The sequence below is a fragment of the Macaca mulatta genome, chromosome 1 (assembly GCF_049350105.2).
Source record: "Macaca mulatta isolate MMU2019108-1 chromosome 1, T2T-MMU8v2.0, whole genome shotgun sequence".
In the NCBI taxonomy this organism is placed as follows: domain Eukaryota; kingdom Metazoa; phylum Chordata; class Mammalia; order Primates; family Cercopithecidae; genus Macaca; species Macaca mulatta.
Window position 1 is genome coordinate 216,036,592 of NC_133406.1, and position 19,901 is coordinate 216,056,492.

A 19,901-nucleotide genomic window follows, 5' to 3' on the forward strand; every position below is an offset into this window, starting at 1 on the left:
GGCTGGGGGTGGTGCTGCCCGAGGTGGCTGGAAGCGGCGACCGCTGGCAGCTGAGGCCGTCACTGCTCCCATTAAGACGACTCCAAATTGGAAAAAAAGGATGAGTGGCTCTTTGAGGTCTCTCGGGTGACATCTTAAAATACCAGTGGGGGAAATCTCCCCGGGAGGGGGGGAGGCCCGTGTGACTTTAATCGTCAGATCGTCAGATCGGAGGTTTTACTGTCACTTGGAGCTTAAAAGGAGTCTTTGAAATTAAAAGAAGACAGGATGTTGACAGGAAATCTGGCCTTTTTAATCAGATCCCAAACATTTTCTCCTTGAAATTTTTACCATATGGATCCCCAGTCCCTGCACGCGGCGGCCACGTTTAAATGGTTGTGGCTGTGTTTAAAGTCTGATTGTTTTTCAAAAGGCATTTGCCTCTCCGTGCTCCTGGGGGTGGGGGACTTGGGGGAGATGGTGTTTAGGAGGACATCGCCACCCCCATCCTGCAGTTCCCAGCAGGTGCATCCTTCCATTATCAAAAGACCCCCTCTCACTTTAAAGGGGTTTTCTGGGTGACCTTTTTCAAAACACCAATGAGTTTTGCATTCTGCATTTTCTCTGCATAACGAATTTAGGCTCTGCAAAGGCCAATAAACTGGTCCTCGTCCACACTTCAGGGCCAAATTTCATGCCCTAAACAGCTCTTGCATAAATTGAGTGGGGGTAGCAGCCCTGTTGTTATTATTGTTGATACTCTTTTTCGCTTGGCGACTTCGTTGCTAGGAGCATGTTGATTCCTCTTTCGCTGCAGCCGAAGACAACAGGGGAACTGCACCCCACATCATAGTGACTGAGCTGATTTCACAGCTCTGGCTGAGATTTCACTGAAAGGATGATTTCTTGGGACACGGTTTATGTAAGCAGTTGATCTAGGATTTTGGTGTGGAAGTCTGAGATTCCATCTTCTTGTTTTTGTGATATTTGAGGGAAGGTCTTTATTGTTTTTAAGCCTCTTCTCCACCCTGCATTGGAGAAATACGCAGTGCGCCTGGGACCTAGGGGAGCTGCCCAGCCCAGCCCCTCCCTTCCTTTCCCTGGGCTCCCTCTTCCTTTCTAAGCTGTCCCCCTGCATCCCCCCTGCCCCATGTCTTCAGGTGGTGGCACTGGGGGACGTGCCAGATGGCACCGTGGTGACCGTGATGGCAGGCAATGACGAGAACTACTCCGCTGAGCTGCGCAACGCCTCGGCCGTCATGAAGAACCAGGTGGCCAGGTTCAACGACCTTCGCTTTGTGGGCCGCAGTGGGCGAGGTAAGTGGAAGGGAGGCCTCGCCAGTTCAGCATTGGCAATGGCAGAGGCAGCAGGGAAGGAGGTTGAAAGAGGGGCCTTAGAATCCCGAAAAACAGGTCCCTAGACGCAGCTGTGTAAAAACAGCAATTTGTAATCCTGTAGGACGTTACAGATCGCTTTGAGGGGGTGAGGAAAGTTACAGTCTCTCGCCTGAAAAAGACACAGTTTTCTCCCAGTTTCTAGGGTTTACCAACTCCTGAAACCGTTCATGCCACCCCCTCTTTCCTGGTTGAGCACACCTGGTCTCACAAAAAATGCTGGCACGAAATGGTGGATTAGCAGGCGCAAAAAGGGAGCTTATAGGTCTTTCAGCAAGGCGGTTGCAGGACAAGTGCCTGGTGGGTGGGGCCCAAGCACCCCAGCCACCCTCTCCATAGGGGGCAGAATCTCCCCCACACCTCAGGCTCCGTCTCTCCAGCTGTGGTCTCCCAGACCCAGCTTCCCAGCCCCTTTGAGCCCTAGGTGGTCTGGAATGGAAGCTAATGCAGCTAGATGTTGGAAAGCACAGCTCGAAGGCTGCCATCTCCTGCCCCAGAGTCAAGGCTGGTGTGCCACCCTGCCTGTCTGACCGACCTTGGGCAGTAGAAGGAAGGCGGGACAGGGGTGGGGGGCTGTTGAATGGGAGGCTTCTGGGACCTGAAACCCATCATCACTTAACTCCTGGGTGGGAAAGTCCTAGAAACCCTGCCCCTGTGGAATGCAGGCCTGAGGGTCCACTGGCCCTTTAAGACCAGGAGACATGGGAGTCGCCCTTCCCAAGCATCAGGCCCGCCTCCAGCTTTGTTAAGAAGTAAGCCGGGTTCCCTCTGCTCCCCAACTCCACGCAGGCTGAAGCAGAACTGTGCTTTTCATCACCAATAAACAGGACCTTCTCAAGGTTCTAGTTCCTTCTGAGCCGCTAGTCCCGCTCTGAAATAGGCAGCTGGGCACCATTTTTTTCCTTTCCAGCCATTCAATGTATACATACAAATGTCAACCATATTTTGACTTTTCAGCATTAATTAAAACCAGGACATTATTTGCATGTAATAACTGTTTACTTGTTACTTTTTATGAAACTGAAATAGTTTACATTCTTTCAAACATTTCCTGTTCCTGTTGGCTCCCTTCCCCACGCACAGATTTCTTTCAAACGGTGCCCTTAACTGGTTGCAGGTTGATGGATGGAAAATGTTTCCTTTTATGAATTAAGCTTTCATTGCTGCTCCTAATTAGTCTCCAAGTCCCTTTTGTCATCCACAATCTCTCAAACCCTTTGCAACTTAATCCCAGCCCTGAGAGGAGAGTCACTGGTCCCTGGTCGGTGGCAGACAAGGCTGACGGCTCTGTTGACTGCGGGGCAGTGGCCAGGTCTGCTAGCCCAGGTGCGTGTCAGGGGCACTATAGCTGCTGCCTGTTGCGAGGCAGGCAGAAGGTGCTGTCGATCGGGGAGCCCAACAAGGCATCAGGAACTTGATTCTTCCTTCCCACTCCCTCTCCTGGGAAGTGAGATAAAGAGAAGAGACGACGATTTTCTGAGTTACCGAGACCTTGTCTGGCCGTTCTGCACACTGAGAATGATTTTTTTTAGTGGTTTTCGTACCCACAGACTTTGAGCCCCGCTCCCCAGGCCTGCAGGGAGGGAAACGGGTTTCCAAAGCATTGGTTGGGAGCTTACCCTTGTAGCAGGAATGGCTGAGGGAGGGATTGTGGCTCTGGGAGATGCAAGAGGCTGAGTTTATAAACCATTCTCTCATCCATCTCCTCTCAGTGGTCCATAACCAGTCTCAGTGGTCCTGGGAGGCAGGAAGTGATCTGAGGAGGAGTTCCGATGTCTGAGGAACTGTGGCTGAGGCGTTCAGCCTTCAGAGGCTCGAGGTCTTTGAGAGCCTGCATTCTAGTATCGGGTACCCTGTATTTGAGTCCCAGCTCTGCTAATGACTTGCTGGATGATGTTGGGCAAATGACTTAACCAGTCTGTGCCTCAGTTTCCTCAGCTTTGAGATGGGGATGATAATCATACCTACCTCATGAGATTTTGGGAAGGTTAGAGAAATTGATACAAGTGTATCAGCTGGCGCATACTGAGAGCTGGATACATGTTAGAGATTTTGTTACTTCAAATGCTTGGGACTGGAGGAGGACTTTGAGGTCCCTTTGAGTGGTGACAGCCACTGATTCTCTGATTACTGTGTGGTTTGGGCGGGGGTGGGGGAAACCCAGAAGGTGTGAGCTGCTGAGTGGGAGAGGTGGAGGCGGTTGGCAGGGAGGAAGGAGGGTGCCGGGTCCGCTGGCATGCAGACACACATCTGCAGTGCCCATCCTGCCAACTGGGAAATTCCCACCTGAGAGAACAGTCAGCGGTTGACAGTGACAATCTGGGCCACTTTAGGAGATGGGACACTTTGGATTTAAGGTCTGGGGTTGGGACCCAGAACCCTTGCCTGGCTCTCTGACTTCTGCCAGAACTGAGAAGTCTGGTGGAAACCTCTGCCTGTTTCCTCAGAAACAAGTTCTACATTCTGTCTGAATTCCAGGAAGATGGCTTTCCATGAAAGACATGCACCCAGTAACACCACAGAGCTCTTACGATAGGGCTGAAGGTGTGAACCAAGAAAAGGAAGGGAAGAAAACCAGGTCATTGCTGTCTCCTGCAGTGATTAGGGCCGAGGTCCCTGCCCTGCCTGACGCAAGGAGTCTATCTTATACAATATATATTTTGTATCAAACCTTACTATTCTACATTGAAATGTGTAAATAACGTAACCTCCCTATTTACATGCAGTTGCAAACTACGTTATTCCATAGCTATGATGGAGAAGAAAAGGAAAAGTAGTTTATAATAAAACCCTGATTTGAATATGTAAATGTTGAGGCCAGAGGGCTGCATGAGGTGGACGAATGCCCTCTACACAGAAGCCCACAGCAGAGGGAACAGGCAGGGTGGCAGAACTCAATCTGAACCTGGCCTGGCCAATACCATGACTTTCTCAAGTTGTCAACAACTTTTGGCAAAGCGCGAAACAAAATTTAAAAAGAAAAAGAAAAAAGAACTGTCTTTCCTTCTGGAAAATTCAGTAGATATTAAAAGTACCAAAAAAAAAAAAAACCCTTATTTTATGTAAAACTGAATTAGGTTCATGACTCAGAGAATTTTTTTCTTTTACTTTTTTCTGGGACAAGGTCTCGCTCTGTCACCCAGGCTGGGGTGCAGTGGTGCGATCACTGCAGCCTCAACCTGCTGGTCTCAAGCAGTCCTCCCACCTGAATAGCTAGGACTATGGGCATGCGCCACCACGCTCAGCTGATTTTTTAAAATTATTTTTCGTAGAGATGGGGGTGTTCTTCACTGTGTTGCTCAGGCTGGTCTTGAACTCCTGGACTCAAGCGATCCTCCCGCCTCAGCCTCTCAAAGTGTTGGGATTACAGGCATGAGCCACCACTCCCAGCCAGAGGACTTTTATAAGCAAGTTTTTCCCTCCTAGGAAGAATGAATCTTCACCACCCTGGGCAGTGCTGGGTGCTGGCGTACCCCACCACATACACACACCCCACCCCTAACGCTGGCAGTGCCACCCCAGCACTGTGGTGACCACACGCCACTGCAAATCCCTAAAATGCCCCTCTAGCAGGCGGCCACTGGCCTAGGTGAAAATGAAAAGCACATGGTCTCCTGAGCTGTGATCAACTAGTTAAAAAGCAACCGTATGTCCACAGAGATTCGGGGTGCGGTGTGCTGGTGCAGGCTGAGGGAAACCACTGGTTGGGGGAGAGATGGATGGCTTCTTGGCTGAGGTTGAGAAAACCCCAAGGTCCCCTGAGACAGACCCGTCCCCTCCCCCGCCCATGCAGCTCCTGTGGGTGGGCCGGGGACCTTCTACACATAGGAACCCAGGCAGAGAGGCTCAAGGACTTGCCTGAGGCCACGCTGCCACCCTGGTTCGTTCATGGTGGGTGCTGGAGGAGTTTCTGGAGCCCTAAAGGAAACCCATTTCCGAGACCGAGACTTCTCCCTTGCAACCAGGGCCAGCCTTCAGAGAGCCTGGATTTACACTTCCTGGGCTCCTGACAGATTGCAGGTTTGCCCAGGGCTCCTGCACGGAGTTATATCTAGACGCTGAGAGAGAGGGATGGATGGGTTTGCCGCTGCCGGGCAGAGAGAGAGCTGGGCAGGGCCAGGGGAGCTGAGGGGCACTCAGGGCGACAGCTTTCTCCCACCCCTGCTCCCTAGGCTCCCTGTCTCCTGAGGTCCCAACGCCTGCCCCTCCCTCTCACTCCTCCTCTTAGGCCCCACACTCCTCTCCTTTGTACTTGGGCAGAGGTGGTGACAGGTTCAGAAGCTGGTGGAAGTGGCTGAGGTGTGCTGGTGACCTCAGGGGTGGCATGTGGTTTGCTACCTGGTGGGAGTGGGGGCTTCTCACTTCTCTTAGTACCTGTGTGGAGGGGCAGGCTCCGGCACATTCTGACTTTTCTGAGTCCTGCCTGGATACTGTGTGACCTGCTCAACTCACTGCTCCTCTCTGAGCCTCAGTGTCCTCATCTGCAAAATGGGAGCCATTATCTCCGCCTTTAATTTATTTAACAAATGTTGTTGAGCACCTACTATGTGCTAGATGCTGTCCTAGGGGCTGGAGACACCGCATGAACAAGACAGAAACTGGGGCCCTTGGGGAGCTTATAATCTAGTAGAAGGAGACAAAATGAGTAGATGGATTATTAAAAGCATACACATTGTGAAAAAATTCCAGCAGGTGGAGGGAATAGAGAAAGGGAGTAGGAGGGCCTGTGGTACTTCAGGTTGAGCTGCTTAGCCCTTTGTTTTTGTTTTTGTTTTCCTATGGGCCCTTCTGATATCTGGTGAAGCCCATACACCTTTCTCAGAATAATGATTTTTTTAAGGTGTAAAATCAAATGCACAGTATTACAATGGAAACCAATTCTATTAAAACATAGCAAAATACTTTAAAAATTGTGGTAAATGTACTGTTTTGTTCAGTGTATTAAATAAGATCTAGCATTGGGTCTAATGACGACCATAATTTTGAAGTTGTGACGAGCATAAAAAATATTTAGAGAAATCTGCAGCAACTGTAATGTGATATGTAAGTATCTGTGACGTCTGTTGGTGACAAGGTCACAGGTACGGCTGATAATACCTCTGTGGTTTGTTGCCTACGCTCATGCTTGAGAGTGATGCTAAATTTCAGTTAGAGGTTAGGGACAATACAGTTGTAATTTTTTCCTATCCCAGTTTTCAGGCTCGTTCAATTCTATGGAGCCAAGTTAAAAACGCCTTCTAGGCGTAGTGGCTTACACCTGTAATCCCAAAGCTTTGGGAGGCCAAGGCGGGAGGATCACTTGAGCCCAGGAGTTCAAGACTAGCCTGGGCACATAGTAAAAGCTTGAAAAAAAAACAGAAAAAAGAAAAAGAAAGAAGGGGGCGGGGGAGGGAGGGAGGGAAGGAAGGAAGGAAGGAAAGGAGGGAGGGAGGGAGGGAGGGAGGGAGGGAGGGAAGGAAAAAAAAATTAGCCATGCGTGGTGGCGCTCACCTGTTGTCCCAGCTACTCAGGAGGCTGAGACAGGAGGATCACGAGCCAGGGAGGTCCAGGCTGCAGTGAGCTATGATCGTGCCACTGCACTCCAACCTGGGTGACATAGCAAGACCTTGTCTCAAAAAAATAAATTAAAATTAAAAATGCCTACTTCAGATAAAGTAGATAAAGTGACCAGGGAAGGCCTGACTGAGAAGGTGGGTGACCTGAAGGAGCATTTTAGTAAACTTTCAAATGCTGCTGTGGGCCCAAGGCCCTGTGACAGGGCACTGGGGCCCATTAGTCCTCCGGGACAGAGTCTGGCCCCCAGGGCTCTGGGCTGTCTGCCTAAACTCCCCATCATAACCAAGAAGGTGCTGGACAATGCTGGCAGGGTCAGAGGCTCAGGGACCCCAGGAGAGTGCTGGGCTGGTTACAGGAGGAAGGGGTCCAGGAGAGAAATGACCTCAGAGTGAGGAAAGGCAGTAGCGGGTGGTCGGGCAGGGAGCCCGAGGCGTCTGCCTGGCACTTCCCTAGACCATCTACACTTTCTGCTTCCAGAAATCATGCAAAGCGGCCCTGTGACCTGAGAGTGGGAGACCAGGTCTGTTCTGACCTGGGGCTCCGGGGGCAAGTGCAGTCAGAATTTCCATCCCTGCCTCAGCCGGCTGCCTTAGGAAAAGGCTTCCAGAGAACCCCTCGTTTCCCAGTTAGAGTCACACCTCAGTGGGTCTTGAGCTTTAAATTCCCCCTGGTGTCTCAGAGGGCCTTGAGTCCTGTGGCATGGCTCCTGGCAACCTGGCTGGTTTAATTTTGTTCTGGATTCTCCTGCCTCTGGGTCTAGGCTTTTCACTTGATCAGTTGACCAACAAGTACCCGGCCATGCAAAGAGAACTGTGAGATACTGGTCTCCACCCTGAGCTTCATCTCCCACCTGCAACATGGGGATGTTGAAACCTACCTGCTTACCTTGGAGGCTTGTCAGGGGGACACCAGAGGGATGCGCTTGGGCAGCCTCCCTCGGTGACCATCCAGTGCCAGCCCTGGGGTACAGGTGAGAGTGTGAGACCATTGGCCCCTACCCACAGGGAGTTCCCAGACCTGTACTTGGGATCCAGAGGCAGGGATGGGGGATAAATCTCCCTGCCACCAATCTCACAGAGCATGAGGCTGTGGATCATAATAGAGAATAGGGTGAGAGGAGGACTTTTACCCAGACCCGTAAGCTCCCAGACACGTCAGAGAATTCACTGTAGAAAGTAGAGAGAAGACTGTTGAAAGTAAATCTTCATAAACTGCTTTCTACACGGAGAAACCTGTCTAAACATAAAATGACAGAAGAACAAGAAATAGAAGTGAAAATGAAAAACTGCCCGGCGTGCGAAGGCAAACTGTGCAGGCCGGTGCCCCCGGGAAACTGATGGCCACAAATATAGCATGGAAAGTATTAACAAGCTTAATATATAGCGATTTTTAAAAGGCACTAAAACCTTCACAGGAAACTAAAAGAACATGAAGCAATAATACGTGTTGGATTATGATGGATAATAATCATATAAAAAGTTTCAGTCTCACTAGTAGTAGAAAAAAAGCCAAACAAAATCAAGAGAGTGTAAAAGATCTTCCATCTTGATAGACACGTCCCTGGGGTGTGACGCAGCCTCACAGGCGAGGGTGACGACTAAATCTCTCCAGAGAGTCATCTCCCTCCAAGAGGGATCAGGGCCCATAATATGTCCCAACCCTCTGCTGCCGTGAAATCACTCACCGCTTCTTGGAATCTATTCTAAGGAAATAAGCAGAGATGCAGACAAAGATTTTTATAAACAGAAGGTCACTTTCATTTTATTTTAAATGGTAAAAAAAAAACAAAACAGTATTTTAAAAGTTTTTTCCCCTCTCAGGAATTTTGAATGGAGACTTTGGAGCCAAATGTCTATCTAAAAATAGAACAACATTCTGGAAATAACAGTTGTGTCTACAGAAGAAATGTCTGCAGCTCCCAAATCAGTCCTTTTTCAGCTCCAGCTGCACACATCAATAAGAAATTAGCAACGATGTAAATACCCGAGAGTAAGGAGGTAGATAAATAAAAGATGAGGCTTCCTTGAGTTGAAATATTTCGCAGCCATTAAAAATGAAGTTTATGGAGTTTTAATGACGTGGGAAAGTACTTCTGATGTGATGTTAAATGAAAAAAAAAAGCATGAAAATCTGTATTTTAGTAGCACTGCAACTGTGTAAATATACAAACCCATACAAAAAGAGCTGGAAGGGAAAACGCCGAATGGTAACGGTGTCAATCTCCAGCTAGTGGAACCGTGGGAGGATCTTTTCTTCTTTGTTTGTATTTTCTATGTTCTTGAATTTTTCTACAAAGATCACCAATTACTTTCAGAAAATAGAATATACCCATCCTGCTCCCCGCCGTAAAATCCTGTGGGTTTCTGAATAGAAGAGACAGCAGAAAGGCCAAGAAGCAGGGAACATAAGCCAGGGTGGCCACGGCATGGGGCAGGGAGGTGACAAAGTTGGCATCAGACCCCCCAGGCCTTGAATGCCAAGCCCAGCAGCTTGAGCTTCACCCAGAGCCCTATCTTTTGCCCAGGTTGAAAGAGGACAGAGTGCCCCTTCTTGAAAGTTAGGGCCTTCCAGGAGTAGGTACAGGTGGGAGAGCAGGGTATTGTGGAAGCTCCAGGTGCCAACTGCCTGCCTCTATCCCCCACTCTCCCCAGGGAAGAGTTTCACCCTGACCATCACTGTGTTCACCAACCCCACCCAAGTGGCCACCTACCACCGAGCCATCAAGGTGACCGTGGACGGACCCCGGGAGCCCAGACGTAAGTGCCACCGAGCCCCTGAGCCCCTGCATGGGGGAGGAGGGTCCAGTGCGGGAAGGACGGCAGCTAGGTCAGACAGATGGAGCCCTCCTGGGGGTTTGCAGTCCTTGGCTCTGTGCCCCCACACACTGCGTGCCTGCTGGCAAACCCCTAAACCATCTGGGCTTAGCATGAGTCTGTGGGAGGCCAGCGAGGAGGCTGGGAGTGGAGATGACTGTCCGTGGAGACTGCTGAGGGAGTCCAGGAAAGGAAAAGGATGGAGAAAGCTTTCAGATGTGGCATTTGTGGGGTGCTTGTGTGTTTCTGGATGGAGCTTGGGCCAGACTTGCTTTACTGTGCCCCCAGCTTCTCTGCCGGTGGCTGAGAGATGGGTGGAGGGCGGGAGTGATCAAAAGTCAGGGGCTGGCCTGGATGTGAGGCCAGGTCTCTTCCTTGGAAACTGGGTCTTTGAATCTTAGCGTGTGACTCGCTCAGGTCACCCAGAGCCCTGGCACCCGGACCCTACGAGCAGGGAATTCTGGTCCATCAAAGCAAGTTTGTGTTTAATTCTCTCTGCTTGCTGAAGGTCAGATTAAGGCTGGGGAAGTGGGAGGGTAGGCCGAGGCTCTGTGTCCGCAGAACGAATGAGTGAATGAATGAAACAGAGCCAGCCAGCTTCCTGAGCTCCTCCATCCACCTCCCCGAGGCATTTTTCAGCTTGGTGCACTGAGGGTTGGCCTGCCCCTCTCTTTCTCAGAAATGTGACCCTTTGCAGTTTAGAAGTCACTATTGAATGGGATCTTTGGGACAGCAGAGCCAGAGGGGTCACCCAAGTTCTAGTGAGGAGAGAATCCAGGCCTGAGGGAGTTGGGTACCTGAATAGGACCTAATGCTGTGCAAGGTGCAGGGAAGCGCGCCAGGCTTCAGTCTTCCCAGACACAAGATTCTAGGCTGAGCAGGGCTGGGGCAGGAGGCCTCGCCCTGGGCTGGCCTCTCCCTTCTTGGGAGTCAGCTGGGCCTGGCACCCCATCATCCAATTCCTGGGCCCATCCCAGCATCTGCCCACTTGGGAAAGGCTTGGAGCTGAGCCCAGCAGACCTGGAAGAGTCTCTCTCCAGGGCTCTCAGGGTCACCTCTGCCAGCCCTGAGCCCCTGCACACATCCTCAGGCCTGCACGGTCAGCTCCCAGCCAGCACTTGCTCTGACCACACTCCTGCCGGTTCCTTCCTGCTGAGATCAGACATGGACCAGCCCATGCTCTTGGCCTTGGGCTTCATGACCCTAGGCAAGTCATGTCTTCTTTGTGGCCTCAGTTTTGTCACCTGAGAACTGGATCGGTGACTCCCAGAGTCTCAAGGCAGTGATGGCTGGGAAGCCCTCGTGAGCCGTAGACCACCATAGTGCAGAGAGCAGGTTGTGAGTCAGCCTTCCTGGCTGTGGGACCTTGGGCTAGTCATCTCCATGCCTCAGTTTCCTGAACTGAAAAATGAGATTCACACAAGCAGCTACCTCATGATGCTATTGCGAGGAAACAATGACTAACTCTATAGAAATCTCTTAGCGGTGGGGGTTGGCGGGTAATCTGTCACTTTAGCCAGGGCTGTTATCTGCAGTGTGACCTAGGGCAAGTCACTGACCTCTTTGGGCCTCAGCTCCCTCCTCCATGAAGTGTGATGATGCCACCCACCCTGCGGGCCTGGAGGTCGGGGCGACGAGTGGACAGCACATGGCCATAGCACAGAGGGGTCCCATGAGTCACTGGGTCCGCAGCGTTCTGTTGTCCTCAGTACCCAGCCCCCTTCCTACACTCCTACCACCACCATTAGTCAACGGTGAGCTCTCCCATGGGCAGCAGCTGGGTGGCTGCCTTGGTAATAGAACTGCAGGCATCAAGTCTCCATTGAAGGAGGTGGCAGGGTCAGCATGGGCAGGAGCCACAGTTGGGCTCAGGGTGGGGATGTGGCACTCAGGAGCCACTCCAGAAAGAGGGGAGCACCCAGTTGGTAGATGCTCGGGATAGGGGTCTTGAGGCTTGGTGGGAAGATCCCAAGGGACCGAGCAAGGCTGGCACCTCTGACAGCCCTCCATGCTCAGCTCAGCCCACCCCAGAGCCACCCACTCTGCCCTGCTGGGGCCCCTGGATGAGCGTGGAGACTCAGCCCTGCCTGTGGGAGATTCCAGCGGAATCCCCTGCCTGCTCTTCCCTGCCTGGGTCTCCCAGACCTGAGATGGCCCTTTCTGGGGTGAGCTGAGAGGTAGAGGGGTGACTCAGGATGAGGCAACAAGAGGGAGGGACAGAGGCTGGGTCTGGAGACCCGTGGCATCAGAGGCCAGGCTTGCTGCACCACCTGCAACAGGTGGCCTCCCTCTCTGGGCCCCGGCAGGGGCTGGATCAATGGTTTTATTTACAAAACAGAGCAGAGATGGGGTGCCGGGGGGGCAGTCTACTAGGTCCCCCATCCTTAGGACCTGCCTGCTCCAGTCCCTGGCATATCCTGGCCCTGATATCAGGTGCCCCCCATACCCTGGGTTGCAGCCCCATTCCTTTGTCTTTGACCTTGGACAAATCCTTGGCCTTTCTGGTCCTCAGTGTCCCCATCTATAAGAGTGAAGGGACCAGCTCGGTGGCTCCTGGTCACTGAGCAACCTCCTCCCTTGTGCCAGGCCCTGTGCAAAATCCCCATTAACTGCTCTGCTGGGCAGCCCCAGGAGAAGATAGAGGCCAGGGCGTAAAACCTCTTGCCCACAGTGACCGTCAGCACACCCTGGGGGCTCCGACCGGGGGCTCCGGGAAGTGAGGGCCACTTGGAAGGGCCTTTTCGCCTCAGTGCGCTCAGCTGTCAAATGCATGGTATTGGTGTCTGCCTTGGGGAGTCGCTGTGAAGGTTGACTGGGTTGACCATGGCCTGGCCCCAGGAAGTGCCCCACAGCCTTCGTGGGTTGTTACAGGCCTTTTGTGCTCCTGGACTTCCTTTCTCGGCTTTTTTCCTGTTTTGCCACCTCCGACCCTCTGAAATCTGAGCCTGCTGTGGGGTGAAGTGGGAGTAGGGGCTGGTCCTGGAAGCCAAGGACTGGGAATCTGTAGATCCCTGAGGCCGGCTGTGGGTTCTGTGGCCAGGTCGTTCCCCTCTGGTGCCCTGCAGAGCGTGCCCGGCCTGCAGCCAGGTGGCCAGCTGGGTTTGAAGGCTGGCTTGGTGGCTTCCTGCCTGTGTGGCCTTGGTTTCTGAGGTTCTCAGTGCTGGTGTCCCTCAGAGTCACTGGGGGCTGGTTAAGAAGCAGGTTGCTGAGCCGGGTCCAGGATCCCAGCAGGAGGGGCTGCGACACCTGGCAAGTCTGGCATGGACCACGGTGGGGGAACGGACCTCACTCCCACCTAGCCTGTGCCCGTTACCCCCTGCCCTCCCTCCCACACCCTGCTCTGGCCACCCTGGCCTCCTGGCTGGTCTTTGAACTTGCCAAGGACACTCCTGCCTCGGAGGCCTTTGCACTGCTCTTTTTTCTACCTGGAACACTCCTCCCCGGACACCCCCAGATGCATGGCCCACTCCTTCACACCCTAAAGCCTGTGCACTTCTCAGCAGCGCCCCTGTTTCAAGTGGCACACACACACAGCCTTCCTCACCTCTCCCCTTTTCCTTCCTGGCTTGAAGGTCACCCCGAGCACTTACCACTACCACCTTCTAAGGTGCTACCTAGTTCGATAATTTGTTTCATTTGTTATTCATTGCTCCCATTTTGTTTTGTTTTGTTTTTTGAGATGGAGTCTTGCTCTGTTGCCCAGGCTGGAGTACAGTGGCAAGATCTCGGCTCACAGCAACCTCCACCTCCCAGGTTCAGGAGGTTCTCTTGCCTCAGCCTCCCGAGTAGCTGGGATTGCAGGCACACGCCACCACGCCCAGCTAATTTTTGTATTTTTAATAAAGCCAGGGTTTCACCATGTTAGCCAGGCTAGTCTTGAACCCCTGACCTCAAGTGATCCGCCCACCTCAGCTTTCCAATGTGCTGGGATTACAGGCGTGAGCCACTGTGCCCAGCCCTCTATTGTTTATGCTCTACAAGGGCAGAGTTCTTTTCTCTGGTTTGCCAGGCCTTGGTATAGCTAGACCCCGGGAATGCAGGCAGGAGCCCTTCATAGCCGCTCCATAAATCGCTGATGAATAAGCAAATGATTCATTAATGTCATTTCGGGTAGTGCGAAGTCCTATGAAGAAAAACAAAGCTGGGAGAAGGAGTGGAGGGTGCAAGGGATGGGACAAGGGGTGGGGTGGGGAGGCCGCCTGAAGAGGTGACCTTCAAAGGTGGCCTCCAGGGGCCTGAGGTGGGCAGCCAGCAGAGTGGCTGCCGAGGGCTTGGCGTGGGCAGGAGGAGTGACCCTAAGCCCACAGTTGGGTCTTTGAGGGCCTTAAGAATTTCTGCAGTTTCTTCCTGGGCCGAGGAGAGGCAACTGCTCCAGGTCCCTGGCTCCCAAGACCCCCACAACCTCCAGGAGTGTCCGCTGGGCCAGGAGCAGGGGAGGGGAGTCTGCCCAGCAGGAGGGAAGGGGTTAACCACAGACCTCCCGGATTCTCCTAATCAACCCCAGGCCGCTGGAAGCCCCACTTGCAGCCCCGGGAGGGAACCGCTGGCCTCCCTGCCCGCTGGCCCCCGGCCAGCCCGTTTCCCTGCCCAGCCACCGACCCGGCTTTCATCTGCTCACAGGGGGCCGATTCACAGCAGACCACCCCAGGCCCGGCACCCGCCTGCGATTCCGCGAGGCTGTTAAGAGTCGGGTGTAAATCTCCTGACAGGCCGCAGAGCCGGCCTCGGGCCCGGCGCCCCACCCTGCTGCTGGGCAGACAGTGGCTGCTGTGTCTGGGTCACAGCCGCACCAGGCAGCCAAGAAGGCTGCCGAGTGGCTTCAGATGGGTGAAGGGCCTGGTCATTGGAGCCCACACTGTCCCCAGCCGACGATGCTGTTCCTGTGGCCCTGCCCGACTCTGCTTCTCCCAAGAGGCTGAACACTGAGCTGGCCTCTTGCCTGTCGGACCTTACGGCCAGGTGACCCAGCTCTTCTCTTGTGGAGGCCTTGGGAAGCGATGACCTTAGCAGCTGGGCTCCGTAGAGTGTGTGGCCTTTCCGGGTTTGAATCTCAGGGGTGCCACACACCGTGTGACCTTGGCTGTGTGCCTCCACTTTTCCATCTGTAAAACGGGGGTGATAGTCACAGCCTATCAGAGGGATGAGACCCTTGGAGACGAAATGCATGGCCCACCTTGCACAGTGCCTGGCACATCATGGATGCCTGCTAAAATGGTTGCCACTCCTATCATAGAGGCTTGTGTTGGGCCTGCATGGAGGCAGGGGGTAACCCTGATGGTCTCTTGGTTTCCCCAGAGGCACCTGGTGGGGGTGGGACCCCAGGCTGGCCAGGCTGGTGGTGGTGAAGGATTCCCTGGGGACAGTGGTAAAGGAGCCCCAACCCAGAATCCAGCCCTGGTCCTCTAGCTCCCACACTGTGTGACCCTGGTGAGTCCCCAGCCTGGCTGCGGCCCAGCATTCCTGCCCCCTCTTTGGCCTTTATCATATGCCTGTGAGGTTGGTCACCGCCACTGCACAGATGCGTCAAAAAGGAGCTGTTTGCCTAGGAGCAGATGGCCAAGTCAGAATGGGAGCCCAGAACGCCTTCCTCGAAGGCCAAGGCCTGGCGGGCTGTGTCATTGTTGAAACCTTTCCTGACCCTCGGGGGTTAAAGGTGTGATCCGCATTTTGCAGATGAGACAGCTGAGGCCCAGAGGGCAAGAGTGACTTGCCCAAGACCATGACCACGGGTGGGTGAGAGCTGCCTGGTATGAGCTTGGGGCGGCTGGGTCCTTGGGAGGGGCAGGCTGGGATCTGCCCTCCATAAGTGAGGGCTGTAGGCACTAATCCAGGCCATGCTGGAGTTGCTGTCTGATCTGAGCCCAGCAGCTGGAGGCTGACAGCAGCCAGGACAGGCCCTGAGGGCCAACACGGGGCTTTCCCCAGCTGTCTCCATCCTCTGCTTTTAAAAACATGTGGCCTGTCCTCCAGCTCGCCGGCACCCTTAGGGGTTAGACAGTATGATAACCACTTTACAGATGTGGAAACTGTGGTCCGGAGGCAGAGAGGGACTTGGTGGGCTAGAGCAGGGTTTGACTGGAAATTGCACTCTCAACCCTGAGCTTCAGAGCAGGGAAGGGCCCCTGGTGGAGTCCACTGAGACCTTCTCATCTTCCTCTCCCAAGTCTTATTCTCCTGGGCCTGAAGACGGCGGCTCTGGGCCCTGGGGCTGGACGGGGCCCTAACACCTATTGTGGAGTCCTGATGGTCAAAACACAGGCTCTAGGGAGAGCAGGTGGCCATGTGTCTTCTGCATGACCTTGAGCTCACTGGCTGTCCAGAGCCTCAGTTTTTTCACCCATATGATAGGATGGTGGCAGACGTTACTTAAGAGGATGTTGCAAGGCGAAACAAGACGGTGCGTGCCAGCAGCTTAGACGCTGCAGTGGAGGAAGCGCCTAGGGAGCATCTGCTGCCGTTTTGATGACTTCCACTCCTGCTGGCCACTGCTTTAAAGGGCAGTCCTAGCCTGCAGAGGTGCGATGGGGGCTCTCTTGGAGAAAGGGGGCTTCCTGGCGGAGGGGCTCCTGGACTGGGCTTCACAGGACAGGAAAGCATTGCTGGCAGAGGCTGTCCTGAGCTGAGGCTCTGAAGACTCGGGGGCAGAGACTATTCGAGAAATACTAGGAACAGCAGCAGCAGGAAGAAGTGGTAGTGGGTGGGCCCTGGGGCCAGCAGCCTGGCCTTCTTTTCTTTTTGGAGCCCCTCTGACCACCGACTGATCTTTGCTACCTTAAATCAGCGACTTTCAAAAGGAAGGGGCCTCAGTGGGCAGACTGTACAGATGGGAAACTGAGGCGTACCAGGACTGGGCCCCAAGTGACGGAGTGGGTTAGGGCCAGAGCTCCCCACGCAGCTCTCGCTCTGGGTAACTGAATGAAAGAGGCTTTTTCTGAAGGCCATCTTCTTTCCTCAGGCACAGGAACTTCTGTCCTCTTCCCAGTGTGAGGGCCCCAGCCCCGTGGCTCTGAGACTCTCTGGCGCCCTGGCCACGTGGGGCCGCCTTGGCTCCCCTCTGCCCCTCCCTGGCAGTGGCTCCAGCATTCCACAGTAACAAGGAAGCAATTTCCGAAGTGCTGCTGGACTCCCCTCCTCCGGGAAGTCTGCCCTGTGGAGGGCAAGAGAGCATATGGCGGGAGCATGGGTTCTGGGGTCAGATTACCTGACCCGCAGCCTGGGTCCTGGAACAGCCGCTCAGCGTCGGTCTCATGGTGAAGCCTCAGTGGCCCCTTCTGAACAATGGGAACAAAAGGGAAAGTGTCAGGAAAAGAGCCCTGGGCTTGGAGTCAGGGGACCCGGGTATGAATCCTGCTTTGCTGCTCATGCTCTGTGTCCCTCACATGACTTTGGCATCCTGGCCTCCGCACCCCAGTCTCCAGCATGGAGATGATAGTTCTGCTTCCTTTGGGCATGAGCAGAGATAAAAGCGATGGTCATGATGGTGGTGACCCACGTGGCTAGAAGTGTCCACACCTTAGGCCAGCACCTCAACCCACAAAGACAGTGTGATGGGGACACCGCAGCTTGGGGTGGGGGAAGGGAGTGTGACTTGAGTGAGACCACCAGACTACAAGTGGCAGGACCCGTCCTCGAACCCAGGCTGGCTGTGAACCCCGCCCTCTTCCGCCAGGCCGCGGGAGTAACTGTAAACACTCTGTGTACACTGTGTGACTCAGAAACAGGGGACTTTATTCTCCTGTGACGAAAGTGACAAGGCCTGAGGTTTTGCACCAGCCCTGTTGGCTCCCTTCAAGCTTGTGGCTGACTAAGACACCCAGATCCTTTGCACTCAGGCTGTCGTCGGATCAGTCTGTGGTCCCCACATCCACATGGCGGGCTTCATGCCTGTTAAGATTCTTCTGCTCACTTGTCCCCCAGCTCATCCACATCTCCCTGCCATTTCCAGTGGCCTCAGGAGCAAGGACAACATTTCCTCCAAGCCCTGTTAGGGCTGAAGACTGGGTCTGGAATTGGAAGCTCTGGCTGTACTGGGCCTGCCCTCCTCAGGGTAGCAGTCAGGTGCCTTCCAAAAGGCACCCCTTCCCCATCCGCCCAGGCCCCACCCATCCCACTTGCCCCATCCCCAAGGGCATCTGAGTTTGCAGACCCCGGCTGAACTCGCCCCCAGGCCATGTTTTCCCCTTTGTTGCCAAGGGTCCCGGGAGGCAGCAGTGGGGGGCCTGGCCAGAGACCAAATGGTCTTATTCCTGCCACCAAGTGGCCCATGGATTCCTGGTCTGGGGCCTCATTGGAGGAGAAGGTGGGGCTCCCTGTTCTTGGTGACTGGCTGAGCCCCTGTGGCTCCCAGGCCCCCTGCTTTCTTTCTGAGGCTCCCAGATGCCCGTTCAAGCTTCCAACATGGATGTGTAGGGAGCTTGGGGGCCTACAAGTACCAGAATCCATTGCATTCCCATTCTGAAAATCAGAAATCAGGCCCACGCAAGGCCTCAGGCTCTGTCCCCTCATGCCCTACAGTGGTTGACAGTCTTTTCCCACTTTTCGAATCCCCAGGAATCACATGTCCAGGCCCCAGGAAGCACAGTGAGTTCTGTTTTACCTCCCATCTACATCTTGCCTCTTCTCCCTCTGCCAATCTAGAAAATGCACACATTCCTCTAGACCCAAGGCCTTAGGCAAACCTTCTCTTCCTCCTCAGCCCCTTCCACATCTTTTTTTTTTTTTTTTTTTTTTTGAGATGGAATCTTGCTCTGTCACCCAGGCTGGAGTGCAGTGGTGCAATCTTGGCTCACTGCAACCTCCGCCTCCCGAGTTCAAGCGATTCTCCTGCCTCAGCCTCCCGAGTAGCCGGGATCACAGGTGCCCACCACCATGCCCAGCTAATTTTTGTACTTTTTTTTAGTAGAGATGGGGTTTCACCATGTTGGCCAGGCTAGTTTCAAACTCCTGACCTCACTCAGGTGATCCGCCCGCCTCGGCTTCCCAAAGTGCTGGGATTACAGATGTAGCCACCATGCCCGGCCCACACCTTCTTTTCTAAAGGGTCCCAGGTCCAGGAAATCCCACCCTCTGCTCCATGTGTGACCTCCGACAAGCTTCCTCGCTTCTCTGCAGTTGCAGTTCTCTTACTTGTAAAAGAGGGCCTGGCCACCCTGCCTGCCTGGCAGCCTCCCTCCAAGTCATGTGAGGCAGAATGGTTGTGACCATGTTAGGGTTGATCAGCCGAACCCTGGAGTGCACAGTCCTCCAAGGGAGCGGTCCTTTCCTCAGGTCAGCCCTGGAGAAGCCGCAGCCACTTGGGGGGTGTGAACAGGGACGTTCCGGGGAGCATGGTGTGTAAGGGAACTAAAGGGGAAGCTTGGGAAGAACTGAAGTGTGAGTGGAGGGGACAGCGGAGTGAACTGTACCTCCAGTGGCCAGCAGGAAGGAGGGATAGCAGTGTCATCCTCGCCATTTTGCAGATACTGAGTTTGAGCTCCAAGGTGTGCTACTAAAAAAGCAAGTTACAGAATGACATGCCCAGGCTGAGACCGTTCAAGGGAGTTCCATGAGAAACTTACTCTGCGTTTTCCATTCCTGGAAGATGAAAAATGTCTGGAAAGAAACTGGTCACAGTGGGGACTCTGGAGAGGAGCTTAGAGGGGTGGAAACAGCCTTATCTGTAATGCTTTTATTTTTGTAAATATTCGTATGTTGCTTGTGAAATGTAAAATTAGTAATTAAAAAAGTGTGTGTGGCAGGGGAGGTCCCTGCAAGCTTGACGTCACTCCAGAAGTGTCCCTCGGCCTCAGCAGGCTGCAGGAGGGTGGGGGCCTGGCCACTTTGACCCTCCCAGCACCTCTGAGCCCTCGGATGTGAGACTGGGATTCTTCCTGTGTGGGCTCTGGCAGATAGGGAGTGGGAAATGCTGGCAGTTTTCTCCAGGTGTGACATCTCGTCCCTGACCCCAGCTTCCAGGCACAGATGGCCGTCTAGTCCCTCACGCAAGCCCCCTACACCTCTGGCCAGCATCCTGGTGGAGTTTTTTTCTGCCGGAAGCCCAGAGAGAAGGCATGTTCTGGGGATCCCTGAGTGACTTAGGGCTGGAAAAGCCTGCAGTCCCATCCTGGGGCCACCTCCCATTGTTCTTGTAGACATGGGAGACAGTGTGCAAGGCAGGCT

General features: G+C 53.8%; 1 protein-coding gene across 8 annotated transcripts in view; it reads left to right on the forward strand.

The window, feature by feature from the left end:
- The window catches only part of RUNX3 (RUNX family transcription factor 3), a 66,926-nt gene that overhangs the window by 36,407 nt on the left and 10,618 nt on the right, over positions 1-19,901 (forward strand). For all 8 annotated transcript variants that reach the window (XM_077968806.1, XM_077968809.1, XM_077968818.1 and 5 more), the window contains 2 exons: positions 1,140-1,296; positions 9,582-9,686. In XM_077968806.1, the coding sequence (XP_077824932.1) occupies positions 1,140-1,296; positions 9,582-9,686 (262 nt within the window). The remainder of the gene's footprint in view (positions 1-1,139; positions 1,297-9,581; positions 9,687-19,901) is intronic.